The sequence below is a fragment of the Capra hircus genome, unplaced genomic scaffold, assembly GCF_001704415.2.
Source record: "Capra hircus breed San Clemente unplaced genomic scaffold, ASM170441v1, whole genome shotgun sequence".
NCBI lineage: Eukaryota > Metazoa > Chordata > Mammalia > Artiodactyla > Bovidae > Capra > Capra hircus.
In genome coordinates, this window is record NW_017216611.1 from 114 (window position 1) to 21,231 (window position 21,118).

Sequence of the window (21,118 nt, forward strand, 5' to 3'; positions counted from 1 at the left end):
GGGTTCATTACACTGTATACTCTAATTTTAGAAATTTTTGTAATTGTCCAATACGACAATAAGTTAAAAGTGAATTAAACTTCACAAAGTGAAACAACCCCCTCCTCAACAAAGCATTCTGTGAGTGTCCTTATGACATCAGGATTGAAGGACTAGCATATATGCCTGTATACTTACTCAGAAGACCAGTGTAAATATTAAATGACACTGAACAATCTTTCAAACTTTAAAAATAAAAAGAACTTTCAACAAACTTTACTGATAGTTTAAAACCAAGTCTGTCATTTGAAATTCTAGTACATACTACTCAAAAGTCCTTACTCACCTCTTCCAAAGCACAAGCCTTTATTACTTCTTCATATCGGTCTTCTTCATATTTCTTCCCAAATAAAATGTTACTCCTCAGAGTTCCTGAGAACACCCAGGGCTGCTGAGGAACATATGCGATCCTCCCGTGCACACTGACCTGCCCCTGGCTCGGGGGCAGCTCCCCCAGCACAGCGCGTAACAGTGACGACTGAAACAGACAGAAACACACACGTGAACAGGCAACACTCAGGATGAAACACATCCCATAGCACAGCTGACCCCAGGCTGGTGCTTGATACACAATAGAGCCCTTGCATTTAGAACAGGATAAAGTACAGCCCTGGAAGTTTGGACAAAAACAAATGAAAATAACACTATTAGTCAATGCAAATGAATGGTTGATGAGGAATATTAATAAAATACTATAACAATCTCCTCTGCCCAAGAGGAGCCCCCAAATGAAGCACTACACTCAGCAAAAACTAAGAATGTTTGACATCCTTCACTAGCAGAGCAGCCCAGCAGGATGTGTATTTCATGTATCTGATGTTTAGCGCAGTTGTTCCTGCATCCAGGTATCTGTCACTTGACACTTATCCTTAAAAAGCTATGTGTGAAGAATATATCCAAAGATGATTACTTAAAAGAATTCTGAAATGAGTCGTGTCTAAAGAGAGCAATAGTCCATCATAGAGGAAATCATCACCCTCTCGTGTACACAGCCACATTTAGGTTTCTGTATTTTGTTGTTTCACCAACAGGACACTAAGTGCAAGTGCACATCTTTCAAATCTCTTGTGACTCACAGAAGTGACGTGTCTGTGTCTACACCATCAGAGCGCTCACTACACTGGGCTGAGATCAACTGCCTGTGTGTCTGTCTCGCCCTGGAACCTGGTTGCCTCTGGACGGTAGAGACATCTGGGTCTGGCTCACATCTGTGTCTTTAGCTCCAGCACGTGGCTGAACATTCATGACACGTACGCTGAAAGGATCACATCAAGTCCCATGAGGAAATGCTCAGAGCTTCCCGGAAGAGCCTTCACCACCTCCAGACATCCTGGAGGGGCCACTGTGATGAAAAGAAGTCCCACTGTCTCCATCCAACCCGAACAGCTGTCACATCAATAAGTTCATTCACCGAGACGTCCAAATTCCTGACAATGGTTCCCAACTGTGCAATGTGAAGCACCAAGAAGGAAAACACAGTGTGTGCTTATCTAGATTTATTTGGCCATGAAACCTTCTTGCAAAACTAATATTCCATGGAACAGTTTGAGAAACGCTGTTCTAGGTACACCCAATTCAAACTGTGTCACACATAGCCTGGGCTCAAATCTGAGAATTTAACAAGGGCAGTGGTATTGCATCAGGCTGACAAAAGGCATCACAACTTACCTTTCCTGCACCCACAGGTCCAACCACAGCTAACAGTTCACCAGGTCTGGCAGTAAAGAAAAGGTCTTGTAGGGTTGGGGTTCCTGATTTCTGCAAATTAAAGTTTATAAAAAAGGGCCCATTTCAATAAAGTAACATACATTACTTCAGAATGTAGAGAAAATTACATAATAGTCATTGATATGCTAATGTAATCCACATTTTTCCCTTCCTATTTTAAGATAGTAAGTCCTGGAGGCCTTTTCATCCAATCATACATATCTCTTTGGAGGTTAACAAGGCTCCTTTTTTTTACCAGATTTCCATAAGGACATAACTCTAGAGACCCACAGAATTTAGTCATAGAAACGACAAGGCACCTGCCTGAAACGCAAACTGAATAATGCGCATAAGCTTATTAATATAATGCGCTTAATAGAATATCCAGCTTGGGAGGTTTTTAATCATTTATAAGTTTTCATCATGACCCTTGGTTTTAACGGTCTCATTACTCTCCAGAGTTCAATTCAGTTCAGTTACTCAGTCGTGTCCAACTCTTTGCGACCCCATGGACTGCAGCATGCCAGGCTTCCCTGTCCATCACCAACTCCCAGAGCACACTCAAACTCATGTCCGTGGAGTTGGTGACGCCATCCAACCAGCTCGTCGTTTGTCATCACCTTCTCCTCCCGCCTTTAATTTTTCCCAGCATCAGGGTTTTTTCAAATGAGTCAGTTCTTCACATCAGGTGGCCAAAATGTTGGAGCTTCAGCTTCAGCATCAGTCCTTCCAATGAATGTTCAGGACTGATTTCCTTTAAGATTGACAGGTTTGATCTCTTGTTGTCCAAGAGACTCTCAAGAGTCTTCTCCAGCACCCTAGTTCAAAAGCATCAATCAATCCCCACAAGGTGGCAGCATAAGTTCCTGGCATGCCTGGCCCTTTAATTAAATAATTTGAAATCTCCACTAATCTCTCCACTTTCATTTGATAAAAAATGAACCTCAGCAGTGCTTAGCAAGCAAAGGGGTACTTTATATAATAGTCACTCTTAGCAAATTAAGTGTTATTAATAATGGTCCAAGCTCTAATTTTTAACAAGAGCTCTAATTTAATACTATCACCACCAACAACAACAATAAATGGGGAATAAGCTAATTATGACATGATGAATCAAAGCAATAAAGCCTCAGTTTTATATGTATTTATATACATTACCTTTCTTGGCTGAACGGAGGATAATAAAGTACTTCTACTGAAGAAAAACAGGCAGCTTACTTACTGTCTGAGCCACCAGGGAAGCCCAAAGGAACAAAATAACAACAAAAACCATGGAGATAGATGCGCTAGTACCCCACCCAATGCATCGGAGGACAAAGTATTCATTGTGCCAATAACAAGTCACATTCTTGAGAGACTTTCAGTTTCATGTATGTCTTTACATATGATAAGTGTTAAGAAAAGTGTCAATAGCTGGCCAAAAAAAAGAAAAAAGAAAAAAGAATGGTGACACTTGACTCTAAAGTGCCCCAAAGACTAAAAACATGACTTTGCATTTAAAAGTCTGAATATTCCTCAAAATAAAAAATTTCTCCGGAAAGAAATGAACTAATTATAAAGCATTCACATGCTAAAAAATGACAATTATTTTGCATGGTCAAAAACACTAGCCCCAGATTTTTTTAACAAGATATTTACATTTACAGTAAGCTAGAGCTGTTCGTTAAAACATATTTTTAACCGTCCGACTCCACTATTCTTTTCTGACACTTAGGGTTCCTATTTTATTACTCATCACTCAGTTATGACTAAAAACAATGAGTCACGTACCAACATCAGCTAACTGTCACCACCCCTATCTGTTTCCAGGGTCAGACACTGAGTTCCCTCCATGTTCAGGCTTCAGGATCAGGCATTACTCTGTCGAGACCAGTAGAGGGCAGCACTCAGCAACGCAGACGTGCTCAGCTCAGTTCAGTTCAGTCGCTCAGTCAGTCCGATGTCCCTTTGACGACCCAGACCCATGTCAACACCAGCACACTCAGACCATCCCACCAACACCAGGTGCTGGGGTGTGCAGTCCAGTCAGTTATCCAGTTACAGGGGCTCACTCAACTGACTCAACTCAAGCTGAGCAGCTGAGCTACCAGCACATCTGTGAAAACCCCTGACCCCATGCCCCATGAAGAAATGGAGCAGCTTTATTTTATTTTAAAGCTTCAAGATTGAGACGAAGACAAGTTCCATCATTTCATGAATGAGACCTGGGTCCCTGAGACCTGCCCTCACCTGCCCATCTGCCCACCTGGCTCTCTAGTGGAGCAGGTTACAGAGTTCCTGTCTATCTCCTGCCTCCCAACCCAGCAGGGCCTTCATTCAGATTCAGCTTCTCTTTAAAACCCCAATGTCTGTGTCCCCCATCCAAGAGATCTCTCACCCATGATCTAACCTGACAGCCATTTTTACTAATAACCCAGCAAGGGGCACAGTGCTTTCATAGGCAAGGCCAGGACAACATAATAGTGTCAGGAGCCAGCGTGAGGAATCCCACCGTGACAAGGTCATGTGAAAGGAAGCCTGACAAAACACAAGGACGTGTTAGGCTTTAGGGATTCCCCCTGGAAATTCCTGAGCATCCCCCCCAAGACCAGAATCTGCCTGCTTTACTATGTTATGCTTTCCACCTACTCTTCTGTCATTAACAGGGGACTGTCCCCCACCACCTTTTTCTGGAAAAAATTAGAGCTTTTAGATAATAAATCTCCTGGGCATAATACGAGTGTTTCAATCCAAAAACCCCTCTGATGGCTTTCTAGCCTGCCTGCAGCTACGCATGTGATTGAGGCCTCCCGACTGTGGGGGCACAGGAAGCTTAAAACATCCTAGGAATGTCAAAGCTTCAGAGGAGTCAAAATCATTAGAATAGGACCAATTAAACGTTTCATTTGTGAGCCAATACTTGCTGCCAAATTCTCATATCTTTTATTTTTAGGTATAGTTGGTATATAGAAAAACAGGTAGTAGACCTGGTATTAGCAACACTAGATCTTTGAGTTAAGTACTTTCTTTGTTATAACCCACTGCACCTTTGTTCTATAGGAATGTAACTTTTTTTATTTTGAGGGTGATGCAGAGTAAAGAAAAAAAAACACTTCAAGGGAAAAGAGTTTTCTGGGCAATTATCCAGGAAGAGAGCCATAAAAATGTTAACAAGCCTCTTGGCCAGAAGATACTGTAAACTACCTGAGACCTTTTGTATAAGGGAGGTATGCAAAAAGAAAGCCTTGTCTCAATGAAGGGCAGGACTGCTGCCCCTGCATAACTCTATTTCTTTATGTACAACTTGGGGTATATAAGCTGACTTTGAAAAATAGTTTTAGAGCTTGCACCAATGCTGGCTTCCCCATGTCGTTCTTTCTTTTTCCGACTGAATTCCATCTGAGCAGGGAGGCTCATCAGGTCTACTTATTTGTCCAGCTTCTAAGATCCATAAAAGAGAGAGAGCCAAGGCGGGGCACTCCTGATATTCAAACGGACGCCGGTGGCCTAACGTAGATGGTGCAAGTTCCTTGTCTGGAACTTTATTGGTCTTCCACGTAATCCAAGTTATTCAGCCTCTTTCTCTACTTAATTTTCCTACTATACTATTGTTTCTTAATCTAATCTTATATTAATAAACAAATAAGTTTTTCCTCGCCAGTGCCGTCCGCTTCGAATTCCCTGGATCCACCGGGGCTGGACCCCGGCATAATAGGCTGTTCTGTTTTACAATGCAAGTTGCACAAAAATCTGAGAACATGTTATTAGTTCTTGAAAGAAAAACAAAATAGCTCATCTTAAAATCCTGCATAATTTGGTACAAAAGAAAATTTGGTAATGAGTCATTTAAAAAGATGTGTTAGCATTCACATGGAGTGGTATTTATAATGGAATCTTAGTGCTTTCCATAAAATGCTTCAAGAGTACTGTGATGAGAAATACAAAACAGGAGGTAAATCTACCAGAATAAGGTATGAGACACTCTCAGGATAGGTCAGGTACCTTCTGTGCATTGCCACGTGCAACTGGTACAGGGCTGTGATTTTATATATTCAGGAACATATTATCCTACTCTGCTATTGATGGAGATGGCAGGCACTAAAATCAGAAGTTGGTGAACATCATGCAGGTGGCAAAACAGAGTCACAGGCATGAAAGACAGGAGGAGTCCACAGAGTCTGGACACTTGCCCTATGGTCCCCACTCTGACAGCAGCCAGGCTTCTGAGCTCTGCTCTGGAGAGTGGACCCTCTGGTAGAGACATCTCCTTCCTGAGTCCTCCCGGCTCTCGGGTGGGAACAGTTTCTTGCCTTTGCTAATTTCTGGGTTGTCTCACCCACCACCATTTTGCTGTTTCTGCTTTTGCCCACTCTTATCATCTATGCAACTAATTCCCTGCATGGAACTCCCTCTCCCCATGGTGGGGTTCTTTTCTCCTGACTAATCCACATTGATACAGGAGGATGTGCACAGAGGACCAGGGAACCACAGAGGCAGGAACATTTCAGTCATTGATAAAGGAGGCAGCGTTGCATGTGCAATTTTGAAAGTGGACCCTTTGCTTTTTTCTGTTTGCCAGAAAGTCATAAAATAAACCAAGTGTTGGAAAATCACCAGTTCTCCCTGTCAGTTTCCACACACTGCAGCCCTTCAACTAGGAATCACTGGTGCTCACTATGCCCACCTGCTGCTTCCTTCCTGCCCCTGGCTGCTACCAAAGTAGCCAGAACCATCCAGAAGCTTAGGATGGGGGAGCCCCCACTCTACCGCCATAGCAAAGATCCAGATCATGGCCTCACTGCATGTACAATAAAGTGATCTGATAATCAAGGCAAAAAATGTACACTGATTCCCCCAAAGCCTCTTTAACAACTGTCTGTGTATTCATTAGTTAAACCATTCCACACTGCAGCATTTTGACCATGCCAATCCTGTAAATTCCAACATATATAACACATGTACTTTAAATTCAAAATGTGCTACTACTTTGAAAGCTCTCTTGAAAATGAAATAAAGAGCAACATGTCAAACTTCTTAGGCTGATTTTTACACTTAATCTCCATTAGCTACAAACCTTATTCCTGATTTTGAGAATTTTTATAACATACTCTTAATATATGAGCAAATCACATTTTATACCATGTGGAAAACCTTATCATTCTCCCATAAACATATGTCTTCAGTTGTCAATTAGTAGTTATGATCTTGGAGTGAAAGGGCTTGTTACCTTATCCCAGGAAGCAGTGAAATTGTTCATGTCCACTATCGTTTCACCCATCTGATGCCAGCTGAGGTTGAGCTGTGGTATCTCATCAAGTAATAGGAAGTTCTACAGAAAAAGGAGAAACACAGATTGTTAAACTGCAAGAACAAAATACAAACAAAATAGTTGCTTTTCTGGAATTTATAATAAAAGATTTTATACGGCTCCAAAACCACTGCAGATGGTGATTGCAGCCATGAAATTAAAAAGACTCTTACTCCTTGGAAGAAAAGTTATGACCAACCTAGATAGCATATTCAAAAGCAGAGACATTACTTTGCCGACTAAGGTACGTCTACTCAAGGCTATGGTTTTTTCAGTAGTCATGTATGGATGTGAGAGTTGGACTGTGAAGAAAGCTGAGCGCCAAAGAATTGATGCTTTTGAACTGTGGTGTTGGAGAAGACTCTTGAGGGTCCCTTGGACTGCAAGGAGATCCAACCAGTCCATTCTGAAGGAGATCAGCCCCTGGGATTTCTTTGGAGGGAATGATGGTAAAGCTTAAACTGCAGTACTGAAACTTTGCCACCTTATGCGAAGAGTTGACTCATTGGAAAAGTCTTTGATGCTGGGAGGGATTGGGGCAGGAGGAGAAGGGGACAACAGAGGATGAGATGGCTGGATGGCACCACAGACTCGATGGACGTGAGTCTGAGTGAACTCCGGGAGTTGGTGATGGACAGAGAGGCCTGGCGTGCTGCGATTCATGGGTCGCAAAGGGTCGGACATGACTGAGCGACTGAACTGAACTGAACTGACATATCATTTTGTCAGCTGTATGCAAACTAGTTTTGTTTCATATCAGAACATACTAAATATATATATTATATAGAATAATATATATTATATGGTATACATAGTCATATAATATAGTATATATAGTATGCATAGAGTGTTTTATATACATATGTATGTGTATACATAAACATATTTATATATAAAGCACATATAAGAATATTTTATATACAAACACTGTTATTTAATTGCTCTGTCAAGTGTGACTCTTTTGAGACCTGCATGGGATTTTCTGGGCAAGAATACTGGAATCGGTTGCCATTTCCTTCTCCGGGGAATCTTCCCAACCCAGGGATCAAACCTGCATCTCTTGCATCTCATGCATTGGCAGGATGATTCTTTACTACCGTGCCACCTGGGAAGCCATATAAACACAAGGTTATTTACCACTAGCACCACCTGGGAAGCTCTCTCTCTATATACAGGTATATATATATATATATAAACGTACAGATATATATATACATAAAATAAACAGTTCCCGGCCATAAGCAAAGTAGTGACTTTCTCAATAAGTATTCTGGTTCCTCCTTAAAGAGAAAACATGACTCCAAACTTCAACACATTTAGAACCTGGATATTTTTATTGTTTACCTTTTGAGTTACTAACAACAAACAGGAGAATTGGTAGGAAATGATTCCATAAATACTTACTGAGTCCCACCAGGTACAAAGCACCACGTGACACTGCTAGGAACACAGCGAGGAAGGCCATGCCCAGGCCTTCAGGCATCAAGGGGCACAGGACAGGCTGGGACAACAAGACCAATGGCAGAGATGCCAAACGAAAACCCTGGCGATGCCTGTGTTGCATCCTGACCTTCCCCGGACACTTAAACACACTCTGCCTTTCTCCTAATGTTTTAAGTCAGTATCACTGTTTTCCATTACTTATCACTTAAGTCGTTATTCTAAAAGTGAAGTGTTCTTAAATTTCTCTTAAAGATATTTTACAAGCATCTTTCCACAATCACGGTCTCTCTTCTTGGACACTGCCCTCTCTCCTACAACAGGAATGACTGTAGCTCCCACTTCTTGCCATGTTCACATTGCTTAGCAGTTATTCAGTGGAATGTAGCTGATTAAAACCAACTCCTGAGAACCACTACAAAGCTAGCATAATCTTATGCAAGAAAACTCCCTCCTGTCCTGCAAATGCTGGACATAATCCAACAAGAAAAGCTACTATGGCAGAGAAATTGAGTAAACAACTGAGACAACCCCAGTGACATCGCCTCCTCCAAGAACCATGAAAATGTGGCAGAGACTGCTGGCTGTCCTCAAAATCTGCTTTCATTCTTCCAAACCCCAGATTTTAGCTGCAAGTGGCAGCCTGAAAGGAGGCCCTCGCTCTGCAGGCACCCAAGCAGATAGGAGCAGCCACGCGACTAAATCCAGGCCAGTGGAGAGTGACAATGTCCAGAACCTTCCTCTGCCCCATGGCCTGGGCTTTGGAGGCTGCCAGCTTGGTCAAGGCCATACACAATGGAGTAACAGGAAAGAGTCTGGGACCTCCCTAGTGATGCAGTTGATAGGAATCTGCCTGCCAATGCAGTGACGCGAATTTGATCCCTGGTCCAGGAGATTCTACATGCCACAGAGCAACTAAGCCCATGTGCCACAACTCCTGAGTCTGAGCCCAGAGCCCAAGTGCCACAGCTACCGCAGCCTGGCCACCTGGAGCCCGTGCTCCACAAGAGAAGTCACCGCAGTAAGAAGCTTGCTTGCCACAGCTAGAGAAAATCTGTGCAGCAAGGAAGACCCAGCACAGATAAAATTAAATTTTTTGTTAGAAAAAAGAAAGAGCCTGAGTCCCTAACACCATGGAGGATGATTCTCACACACACAAAAAAAGTCTGCTGAAATCCTAAACTATTACCTCAAAATATGACTTAAAAACAGGGTTGCTGCAGATGTAATCAATTAAGATGAGCTCACACTGGAGTAGGGTAGGCCCCAAATCCAATATTAGTGTCCTTATAAGAAAAAGAAAACCAGGGACACACACACTGGCAGGAAATGCCCGCGTGAGGGTGGAGACAGAAGCTGGGGTGATGGCAGTTACAAGCCAAGGAAGACCAAGGTTTTCCTGCAACAACCTAAGCTAACAGAGGCGAGGAAGGATTGCCTCTTGCAGGATTCAGAGGGATGGTGACCCTGCTGACTCCTTGACTTCAGACTTCTAGGCTCCAGGACTGAGACACAATCAATTTCTGGGGTTTTAAGCACCTGTTTGTAGTACTTGGTAACAGCAGCCCCAGGAAACCCATACAGAGCCTTATAAGGACACTCGCATGAGAGAAAAATAAATTATCTGTGTAAGCAGCTTTAACATGGGTAATTCTAGGACTCATAGGCAAACTGAGTCCAAACCAACATAAGAGGAAACTGAAATAAGCATCTGAGGATGTGGGAGAAAGAAAACAACACATACTCAGTAACCTATTACCCTAAAAAATCATAAACACACTTCAAGTCCTTGACACCCAGAATATCATGCCCCCGAATCATAAATGTGATTGCGATCTTCTACTGCATAAGAACAACTGGTAAAAACTGAACATGAAAACCTGCTTCTGTGCAGGAAAAGAAAGACATCATGATCCCTACATCTCTCTCAAAGGCCAGGTGCGGGGAGACACCATCCACTTGTTCCCTCTTCCTCTCATGCAGGCTCACTGAGAGCCTACCACTGGGCATGGCTCCTCCTCCCCGCCCCGAGCCCGAGTCCAGCAGGAGATAGGGTGGATGGACAGCAGTCTGAGGACTCCTCTGCAGACTCTCAACCACCGCAGCCCGAGTTCTCTCTCCATAGCACCTCTTCCGCAGTCAGCCAGGTACCAGTTCTCACCTGTTCTGACACAGCTCATCCCTCTCCTAATGCTTTTCTCTCAAAAACAATATAATTTCAGAATTCCACACCACTGAAAATATTAATACAACTTTTCTTCTGCTGACTCCTTCCCCAGCCCCTCCCCAACACCACCAAACCAATCCCAACACCACTACTTCCTGATCTCTTTACAGCACCTCTGAGTGTCCACTACGCTTAACACACCCAGAGACCTAAGTCCACACTCCCCAGGTGGCCTCTGCCTGGATGCCCTGAGTACTAACCCCATCCATCCTTCTGAGTCCATCTCAAAGGCTAACCCTCCATGGAACCACTCAGGACAATCTAGGCTAGCAGTGCCCTCCCAACCTCTAAATCCCAGAAAGATAATAAGTCACATAGAGGGGAGACACTTCATCATTCATGAACCTACAGTCACAACTGCAACTGAGACCAAGCTTTGCACAGAGTCAACCCATCATGGGTAAGGCAAGGAACAGACTGTAGGGCTGGTTCAAATCAGTACAAACACTGACTGCATGGCTGCTATAGCCTTACACAGTCTGAGCTAACACGGCAACAAGCCAAAGGTTACACATGTATGTTATACATTTTGTCTAGACAGAAATTCCAATTTTAGCTTAAATGTGTTACCAAGACAAAAAAACAATGTTAAGTATGTGCACAGTAGAACAGAGATTTTCCACTTTCAATAAAGAAAGTAAAGAACAAGTACTAAGTAAGGAATTAAATCTATTGAGTGCTTGTTCACAAATAATAGGTCTGAGTAGGGAAAGAGTCATGGGCTTCCAGGGGTTAAATGACACTCCATTCAGCTCATGACCAACTCATGAAGGTGCAGAAGTGCTGGCTGGATTCTTCTCCAGGACTCAGGCTAATGAAAAAGCTGAAATTAAATTTCTCTTAGACCCAGAACAGGTTCTGCAGGAAAGTATCAACATCAGAACTGTAGCCAAAAGAGTTCCCAGTGGCTGGAAATGGAAAACCTGCTTTATGAACAATATAACCTCAGAGACACATTTTTATGGCATGTAAAATCACTGAAGACTTTCAGTGCTTTGGAGACAAGATATTTACCATCCTAGTGGAGTCATTCAATGCCAAGACCTTCAGACCCTTTTTCTTATTAAGAAAAAAATAGAGGGACTTCTGGGACCTATAAAATCATAATGAATCCTCATATTCTCTATATGAAAAAAGGCAATTGAAAAGCATGTATAAACAAGAAGACACAAAACTATGAAGACACGTGTAGGTCTGGCCTGTTGGTATGGACCACCACACCCCCCTCCAAGGTGGGCAGGGGTGGTGGGTTTCCTTCTTAGGATGCCCAGATATGACCTGAGAAGAAATCCTAGGAGATGACCATCCAGTTAACTGAGTCCCAGGCTCCGGGGGGACAGTGGGGCAGCAGAGCTCCACCCCACACTCTACTCTAAACTCCTCATGCCCACCACACTTCCAGCCCATCTGTGGTCAAACCTCACCCAGCTCTAACCAGCTGTCAGTAAACTCAGCTGACCTTTTCTTCCACTCTTGCTGCCCTTTTCACCTTCTAATTGGACATTAACCCACCTAAGTGAGAGGCAGGTTGAGGAAGAAAATGAATATCTAATCATTGTCTATTCCCTGTTAGATAACAGCCATAGGAACTAAATAACAGATAGGAACTATATAACAGGGTAGGAACTAAATAACAGGATAAAAGGATAAGAACTAAAGAGCCCCTTGATGAAAGTGAAAGAGGAGAGTGAAAAGTTGGCTTAAAACTCAACATTCAGAAAACTAAGATCATGGCATCTGGCCCCATCACTTCATGGCAAATATTTGGGGAAACAATGGAAACAGAGACAGACTTTTTTTTTTCTTGGGCTCCAAAATCACTGAAGATGGTGGCTGCATCCATGAAATTAAAAGACACTTGCTCTTTGGAAGAAAAGCTATGACCAACCTAGACAGCATATTAAAAAGCAGAGACATTACTTTGCCAACGAAGGTCCTTCTAGTCAAAGCTACGGTTTTTCCAGTAGCCATGTATGGATGTGAGTGTTGGGCTATAAAGAAAGCTGAGTGTGGAAGAACTGATGCTTTTGAACTGTGGTGTTAGAGAAGACTCTTGAGAGTCCCTTGGGCTGTAAGGCGATCCAACCAGTCAATTGTAAAGGAAATCAGTCCTGAATATTCATTGGAAGGACTGATGCTGAGGCTGAAACTCCAATACTTTGGCCACCTGATATGAAGAACTGCCTCATTTGAAAAGACCCTGATGCTGGGAAAGATTGAAGGCAGGAGGAGAAGGAGATGACAGAGGATGAGGTGGTTGGACGGTATCACCGACTCAATGAATATGAGTTTGAGCAAGCTTCAGGAGTTGGTGATGGACAGGGAAGCGTGGCATGCTGCCTTCCATGGAGTTGCAAAGAGTCAGACACAACTAAGCAATTGAACTGAACTGAACAGGATAGGAAGCTGAATCAGGCCAAGGACAGTCAGGTCTTAGAGCAAACATTTAGATATTTCTAAGCATCTCAGAATTCAAAACCAAGTTCATGCTCTCCTCCCCCAAGTTTGGTTCTCTTCTAGTACTCACTATTTGAGTGAATCCAGGTGATTTTATAGCCCCAAAATGTGAATCAGCCTGAGATCCACCTTTTTCCATCCTCAATATCCAACTCAAAATGTGCCCTGAGTATCTCTCAAATCTGGCCAAGTCTCTCTATTTCACACTAAGCCTAACTACATCATCTCATCCCTGGACGAGATGTCTGGCTCTAGGTAAGTGATCACACCATCATGATTATCTGGGTCGTGAAGATGTTTTTTGTATAGTTCTTCTGTGTCTTCTTGCCACCTCTTCTTAATATCTTCTGCTTCTGTTAGGTCCATACCATTTCTGTCCTGCATTGAGCCCATCTTTGCATGAAATATTCCCTTGGTATCTCTAATTTTCTTGAGATATCTCTGATCTTTCCTATTCTATTGTTTTCCTATATTTATTTGCATTGATCACTGGGAAGGCTTCCTTATCTGTCCTTGTTATTCTTTGGAACTCTGCATTCAGATGGGTATATCTTTCCTTTTCTCCTTTGATTTTTGCTTCTCTTCTTTTCACAGCTATTTGTAAGGCCTCCTCAGACAGCCATTTTGCTTTTTTGCAATTCTTTTTCTTGGGGATGGTCTTGATCCCTGTCTCCAGTACAATGTCATGAACCTGTGTTCATAGTTCTGACAGATATGGTCCACTGCAGAAGGGAATGGCACACCACTTCAGTATTCTTACCTTGAGAACCCCCATGAACAATATGAAAAGGCAAAAAGATAGGACACAGAAAGATGAACTCCCAGGTCAGTAGGTACCCAATTTGCTACTGGAGATCAGTGGAGAAATAACTCCGGAAAGAATGAAGGGATAGAGCCAAAGTAAAAACAACACCCAGTTGTGGTTGTGATAGAAGCAAGGTCTGATGCTATAAAGAGCAATATTGCATAGGAACCTGAAATGTTAGGTTCATGAATCAAGGCACATTGGAAGTGGTCAAACAGGAGATGGCAACAGTGAACATCAACATTCTAGGAATCAACGAACTAAAATGGACTGGAATGGGTGAATATAACTCAGACGACCATTATATCTACTACTATGGGAATGAATCCCTTAGAAGAAATGGAGTAGCCAGGAAGCAAGGGCTTCCCTGGTGGCTCAGAGGGTAAAGTGTCTGCCTACGATGTGGGAGACCTGGGTTAGATACCTGGGTTGGGAAGATCCTCTGGAGAAGGAAATGGAAACCCACTCCAATACTCTTGCCTGGAAAATCCCATGGACAGAGAAGCCTGGTAGGCTACAGTCCATGGGGTCGCAGAGTCGGACACGACTGAGAGACTTCACTTCACTTCACCAGGAAGCAGTTTCCCACGATAACACCTACTCTTCTCACCACTCTTATTCTCAGCCATTGGTCCCATCTTTACTGAAAATAGCTACTGCTGACAGATCTCTAAATTCCTAGACCAACTTCCTGCCAGACATGTTGTATACACAAGGGAAATTTTAGGTTTTCTGCCCAGATCACAAGTTCTTCCTTCATCAGAACACAAAGCAGCCTGACAAAATTTGTCAGCCCCAGAAAATTCAATGTTCTCCCCAGGTCATAATTCTAATAATACTGCACACGTCTACATGGAAGGAAATTTCAAGCCTTGGACAGTTCAATTGCATTTTGGTGGGAAAGGAATAAAAAACCCTACCCAAATATTTGAGCACAATTCCCTGAAAACCTTCTGCAGGACCCTTTCATGCCACAGTTCCTGGTGTATCACATAAGCTACCAAAGAATCAGAGTTATTAGTTTTTCCACTATAACTATACTTAATGGTTAGGCATTTGCAAGAGCCCAGACATGATGAAGCTGGAAGTTTTCTTCAGTTAAATATTTTCTGAGCATCTGCTATTTGACAGGACAATGATGAATGAGGCATTGTATCTGCCCTTTAGGTAAGTCTGGAGCTCAGGGAGGGAAAGAAATCCATTTACACCTGGCTTACTGAGGACAAAGTCATGTTCAAGAGCTCAAAGGAGATAGGGATTCAAGAGGGTGTGATGGTTACTTTTATGTTGATTTAGGTAAACCACAGTCCCCAGACACTTGTTCAAACATGTATTACAGTGAAAGTATTTTTCAATGAGATGGACACTTAAATAAGTAGACTCTCAGTAGAGCATGGAGCAGATTATCATCAATAATGTAGGTGGGTCTCATTCAATTAGTTAAAGGCCTTAAGAAAAACTAGACCAATATCAACAACAGTAAAACCACAGCCATACAACACACACAGGAAGCTTGCATCTTGGACAAATCACCGTGTCACTCATTACATCACTACAGTCCACAGATGTTCCTGAATGTCTTATTTCAAAACGTGAAAGCTATGAAAGAGAAATTTTGTAAACTGCATGGACCATCCCTTATCAGTGTTGCTAGAAGTCCCATAAGAAAGAATGATAAACTTGGGGAATCAGAAATGACCCAGTATGGCTGATCTGTTTTATGGGTAATAGTTTTTTACAGTATAGAAACCTCATCACACACACAAAAATCTCATCTGAGTCAGCACAGGAGATGCAGTCTGCTTCCTTCCTTCTCCTGCTTTTGGTCACTTTAATTGCCCTGCGGGCATCACTGCACATAGGGCCTGTGCCACTGCTATTGATATTACTGCCCCTAAATGAGCAGGGATCCTACGTGCTTTGTAATGCATTCCACCTAAGATGAGACAGGAGTATGTAAGACAGTTTGGAATGACTGACAGATTTGACACTGAGAGAGGCAAATCTCATCTAACTGGAACACAGTCACACCACAAAAAAAGGAGGCAATTTACAAAGAATCCACCTGCAATGGAAAAAAGTTATCTGTCACCAAACCTCGATTCTTTGGATGCTGACAATGGCCTCTGACACCTTCTCAACAGCCATGGGGAAGTAGAGAGTGTTTGAGAACCGCAGAGCCTCGAACAGCGTCACCACCACAAACACTTGGCTGGCTGTGATACGGTTGTCAAGGAGATCATTGGTGATGAAGGTGACAAAAATCATGATTTTGCTGACAGCAAAAAATGATGCCAAATTCATTCCTCTAAGGTAGGAACTTTTCAGAATCTTGGAAATTTCCTTCCTAGAAAGGACAGTAGGAAATAGCATTTTTAAGAACATTGACATCCAACGCATGAATTTGAGTGCCCTGTGTGAGTGGCCCTTTTCAGGGAGTGGACACAGATCAAGGCAAACCCTCAGTCATTGCATGGAGACACTCAGAGTGCACACCTGGGACTCTGCTCCAAATCAGGGACTACACACTTCATCGCCACTTCACTTTTCCAACTAAATGAAGTCTTAATGTCACACTTTTAAAAACTGGGCTCAATTTGACAGGATTTGAACATACATTCAGCAAGCATTCACAACCACTTATCCTGTGCTGGGCTCCTCACTGATGAGAGAAAAAAATGCCCACCCCTACCAGGACCTCATAAACTTGGAGAGGAAAAGAATAATAAACCTCGGGACTTCCCTGATGGTCCTGTGGATAAGAACTGGCCTCCCAATGCAGCGGACATGGACTCAGTCTCTGGTCTTCAAGATTCCACATGCTGCAGAGCAACTAAGACTGTGCACCACAGCTACTGAGCCCAAGGTCGAGAGCCCGTGCATTACTGCAACTACTGAAGCCTGTGCACCTAGAGCCTGTGCTCTGCAACAAGAGAAACCGCCAGTTAGAAGCCCAAGAACAGCAATGAAAAGTATCCCCCACCAGCCACAACTACAGAAATGTTGTGCACAGCAATGAAGACCCAGCACAACCAAAAATAAATGAGTAAAGAAATAAAAAAGATGTAGTGTGATGCGTGTGTACATTTTTAAAAAAGAACACAAAATTTGTGAGACATCAAGACATTAGACAGAGGCAGCCAGCACATCCCCACAGGAGCACAGAGCTGAGTCATGTAACTCAGAGCAGTAGAAACAGGACAAGTCACACACATGTGGACCTTGAGAAGATGAGCAGGAGTCAGTTAGGACTGGCAGAGACCAGAGAAGAAGGAAGATGAGAGTGTATTTCCAGTGGGAGGTGACAGGGTACTCCCAGAAAATTCTAAGTACCCTGTGCTAGAGTATAAACAATCATCAGATATTTAAATGAAACACTTTTTAAAAAATCTACAAACATAAAGCAAAGACAAAGAAATAGTATTTTCATGGCTCTGTTTGGAATGAGTAATACTGATCCATAACATTTGGCCTGATACAGGTACACTCAACCTATAATCTCCCCATTTATGCTACATTAACATATATTATAGCTTTAGTTTAAATATCATCTCAAACACTAATATCTTAGAATCATTGCTTATTTGGAATTTGCAGTATTAAGAAGTATTTGGAATTTCATTTCTGTATAAGTAAGAAGCATATGTATTTCAAAAAGATGGTAAATGGAAGAGCAGCTGAAAATGACATGTCTACTATTCCCCTTGACCCTCCTGCCACATATGGGGGGATGGAGAGGTAGTATTTAGATTTACCTTAATGTGAAAACTTGGTAAGACTTCTAAACCATTTAGTAAAAATAGGAAATAAAACAGTACTAACATACACTGTGATATATTATTAAAAACAAAACAAAACAAAACACCTTACCTTCTCAGTCTGGAAATAAGGTCTATAAATGACTTTTCCCAAGCATTCATTTTTATTGTTTTGATGCCACTTATAACTTCACTCATGGTACTGATCCTGTTATCTGTGAGAGCTGCAGTCTTACTCCTGAGGGGACAGACATGAGAGATGAGCCTTAGTGACCACAGCCCAAATTTCTGTGGCAGCACCAGTGGGCACAGGGAGGGACCAGGGATCAAATTATTTTCTATAGCTCTTTTGAGCTGACAACAAACACAGGCAAGTCCTATTCAAGGTACAAATTGAGAAAATCTTCAATTAGGAAGTCAACCATTCAGTCCAGTTCAAGAAGTAACTTGGAGAACTTGCCATATCAGCTAAGGAAGACCTGAAATGAGTCAGATACAACCCATCTTCCCAAGCAGGTTGTGCTTGGGCAGAGAAGGCAGAAAGGGATGTACCAGGAAGACAGAGTCTATGATGTAAAAAAATAGGAGTAAAATTCTGGGGAGCTGAAAAGATGGGGCTGTTAATTCCACTGGGAAAAGAGAGCAAGACAATCTTTAGAGATCTGGTAGCATTGGAACAGAGCCTTAAAAGATAAGGAACATCTCTCCACAGCACAGACAGGAAAGGAAATTTCAAATAGATAAAAATATCACATGTAAAGTCACACATAAAAAGAAAAAAACTCAAGGAAAAAAAATCTTCAAACAGCACAATACCTCCATCACCTGACAACCTGGACAATGACCCACCTCCAACCCTCTGGGATTTGCTTCAGGTCTATCTCATCACCATTAGGCCCTTCATCACCATCCACTGTTCTATCACATCTACTGCTGACACTGTGGGGTTTTGTAAAGACATAATTAAGGTCAGTCTTGCCCTTGGGGTGCCTATAACTTAATGGAAACATTGAAATAAAACAAAACATAAATACACTACCTGAAAGTGGCTCTGAAACAAGCTTAACAAAAATAAATGCTGCTAGAAATGGCCCTGTAAAATTATTACTCTTTTTAATAACGTTTAAATAACTTGGACATTGGTAAATTCTTCTTAAGGACTCTCCACTTATTCAGGCACAGTGTCAGGAGGAGCCAGTGGGTGCCATCACCTTTTCTGTTTAAAGATCAGCCTGCAGCTTAAGGCTGGAGCCTCCACTGGCTAAGCCTGAAGGGTCTGCAACCCATGCAAAGAAGAGACTAGAGAAGGCATTGGTTTTGTTTTAGAACAGAAGCATCGACTTCATTCACAGACTGTGGACGTTACCAAGCATGTATCACCTATTTTTTTAAACCAATGTTTCTCTTACCGGAGTGATGAAAACAACTTTCCAAAGCAGCTTTGCAAAAGCAGAAGAATAATGAGAACCGCCATCCCAGCAAGACACGACATTCCTATTTCCATCCAGAGCAGGGCGGTCACTGTGATAGCCTGCAGTGGCCCCACCCACAGATAGTGCAAGAACATCGTTACCTTAAAAGAGAAAGACAAAGCCTTCTTGGGACTGTGTACAATCAAAGTCAGTAAAGACACAGTGTAGAAACAATCTGCTCTGAAAGAACAGACGGGAACCTAAACAGTGATATCTCAGTGGATTTTAAACCTACTAAAGCAGAAACCCATGTCCATTCCAGATGACACTGTTCCTGGCAGCACAGGGCCAGCTTCAGGGACATCCAGGGAGAACCCGACCTGAAGGAAGATGTTGATTTTGTCTACACCACAAATGAGCTCAGGGCATCCCCAAACTCTCACTTCCCCCTATATTCAGCCCCCATCTCACTCTAGCACCCAAGAAAACTTTATATTATGATAAGTACCACACTCTCTAGTAATTATTTGTGTACTTACCTCCCTAATGGGCTGTGGTTTCTCCACAGCAAAAACTAAATCATATTCAACCCTGAAACTGAGTAGCAGCCTTACTTCATGCTTGATGAATGAATAACTGAAACAGAAGTGTCTGACCAACAGCTACAAGGCCCTGGAGACTGTGATCTATTCATAAAGTCAGTGGAAAAAAGAGTATGAGGGGACAGAAGAAAGTAGGCTTTGTCTGGCTGAGGGCCACCCATTTGGCATTATTCCTCACAGGCTCCCTATGCAGCAAGCATTGAACAGGGACCAGGGGAAAGAACAATCTGTGCCCACCAGGCCTTCATCAGCCAGAGGAGGAGGAAGACAGTTTAGCCAGCAACACTGACTCCACGTGCCAAGAAGGGCCATGCCAGGAGGACCTCTAGGGACACTCACTGAGCCGGGCAAGAACACTGCTGCCTGTCTATTACTAGAAAAACAAAACCCTCATCTACAACCCACATTATTACATCTAAGTTGCACACAGAGGAAATGAGAGTTGGATAAAGAGAACACTTGTCTTAAGTCCTCAGCAGAACCCTGGCCAACACCAAATGCCAGCACCTGGCATCCCAGTGAGCTGAACCCAGTGAGAAAGATGGGACATGGAAGAGGATCCCTCAGGGGCAGCTTACCTGGTCAAACCTGTTCACATCGTTGGACAGTAGGTTGACTACCTGGCCTGTGGTGGTCTTCCTCATGGCCGAGCTACTTAGGCGAAGGGCCTGAAATGAGAGAGGGAGACAGAGATCCGAATTCCTAAGGTGATACCAAGCCATCTTAGAACATAACACAATGGAGCATGCATTCCTGGGGTCTTTAGTGGTGTCAGCACGAACAGGATGATAACTGAAAGTGGGGCTCTAGGGACCCTTCTTCAGCCTCTAACTTAGTGTGGTGGCAGCCCCGCCAGCAAGGGTGGCAAAGGGAGGAGAGGGAGGTAGAAGCAAATCCCCCACCCAGTTTCTCATTGAACTTGGACCTGCCTGAAGTGTCAAGGGTGTAGATTTAGACTTAGGGGCCAACTAAAGTAATTTTGAGACAAATTAGATGAGAGTAGAGAGACTGCATTAAGGAAATAAAATAAGAGACTTGGACTATAAATCTGGAATCAATCATTAATTCTGTGGGTGATGTCATTTTAACAGTTTTGGTTTAGCTTCTACATTCTAAAGAGTATGGAATCTACATTCTGAAGAGTATGAAAGGGAATCTTCATTCCCTTTCATTCTGAAATGAGTATAATGCTCAAAACACTATTCATGTGAGGAGCCTCTGTTCTTAATGCCAGTCTTCTGAATTTAAAAATCACAGCCTGTGTTTCACAGTCCCTTTTTTGGCAAACAAACAAACAAACAAAAACCTCTGAAAAGTGCCCTAGAAAGCTGAGGAACCTGAACAGACACCACAAGTTGCTTCAACAAATCATTAAGTGGACTCT

The 21,118-nt window shown here is 42.7% G+C and overlaps 1 protein-coding gene across 1 annotated transcript; it reads right to left on the reverse strand.

The window, feature by feature from the left end:
- Positions 1-325: 325 nt before the first annotated feature.
- LOC108635473 (multidrug resistance-associated protein 4-like) lies at positions 326-20,402 on the reverse strand (the record flags this gene model as incomplete). Its single annotated transcript, XM_018045596.1, has 7 exons — positions 326-517; positions 1,708-1,797; positions 6,953-7,054; positions 16,060-16,309; positions 17,833-17,958; positions 19,130-19,293; positions 20,313-20,402. Coding segments are annotated over 7 exons (1,014 nt in total), but the record flags the coding sequence as incomplete, so codon positions are not given.
- Between the last annotated feature and the right edge of the window lie 716 nt (positions 20,403-21,118).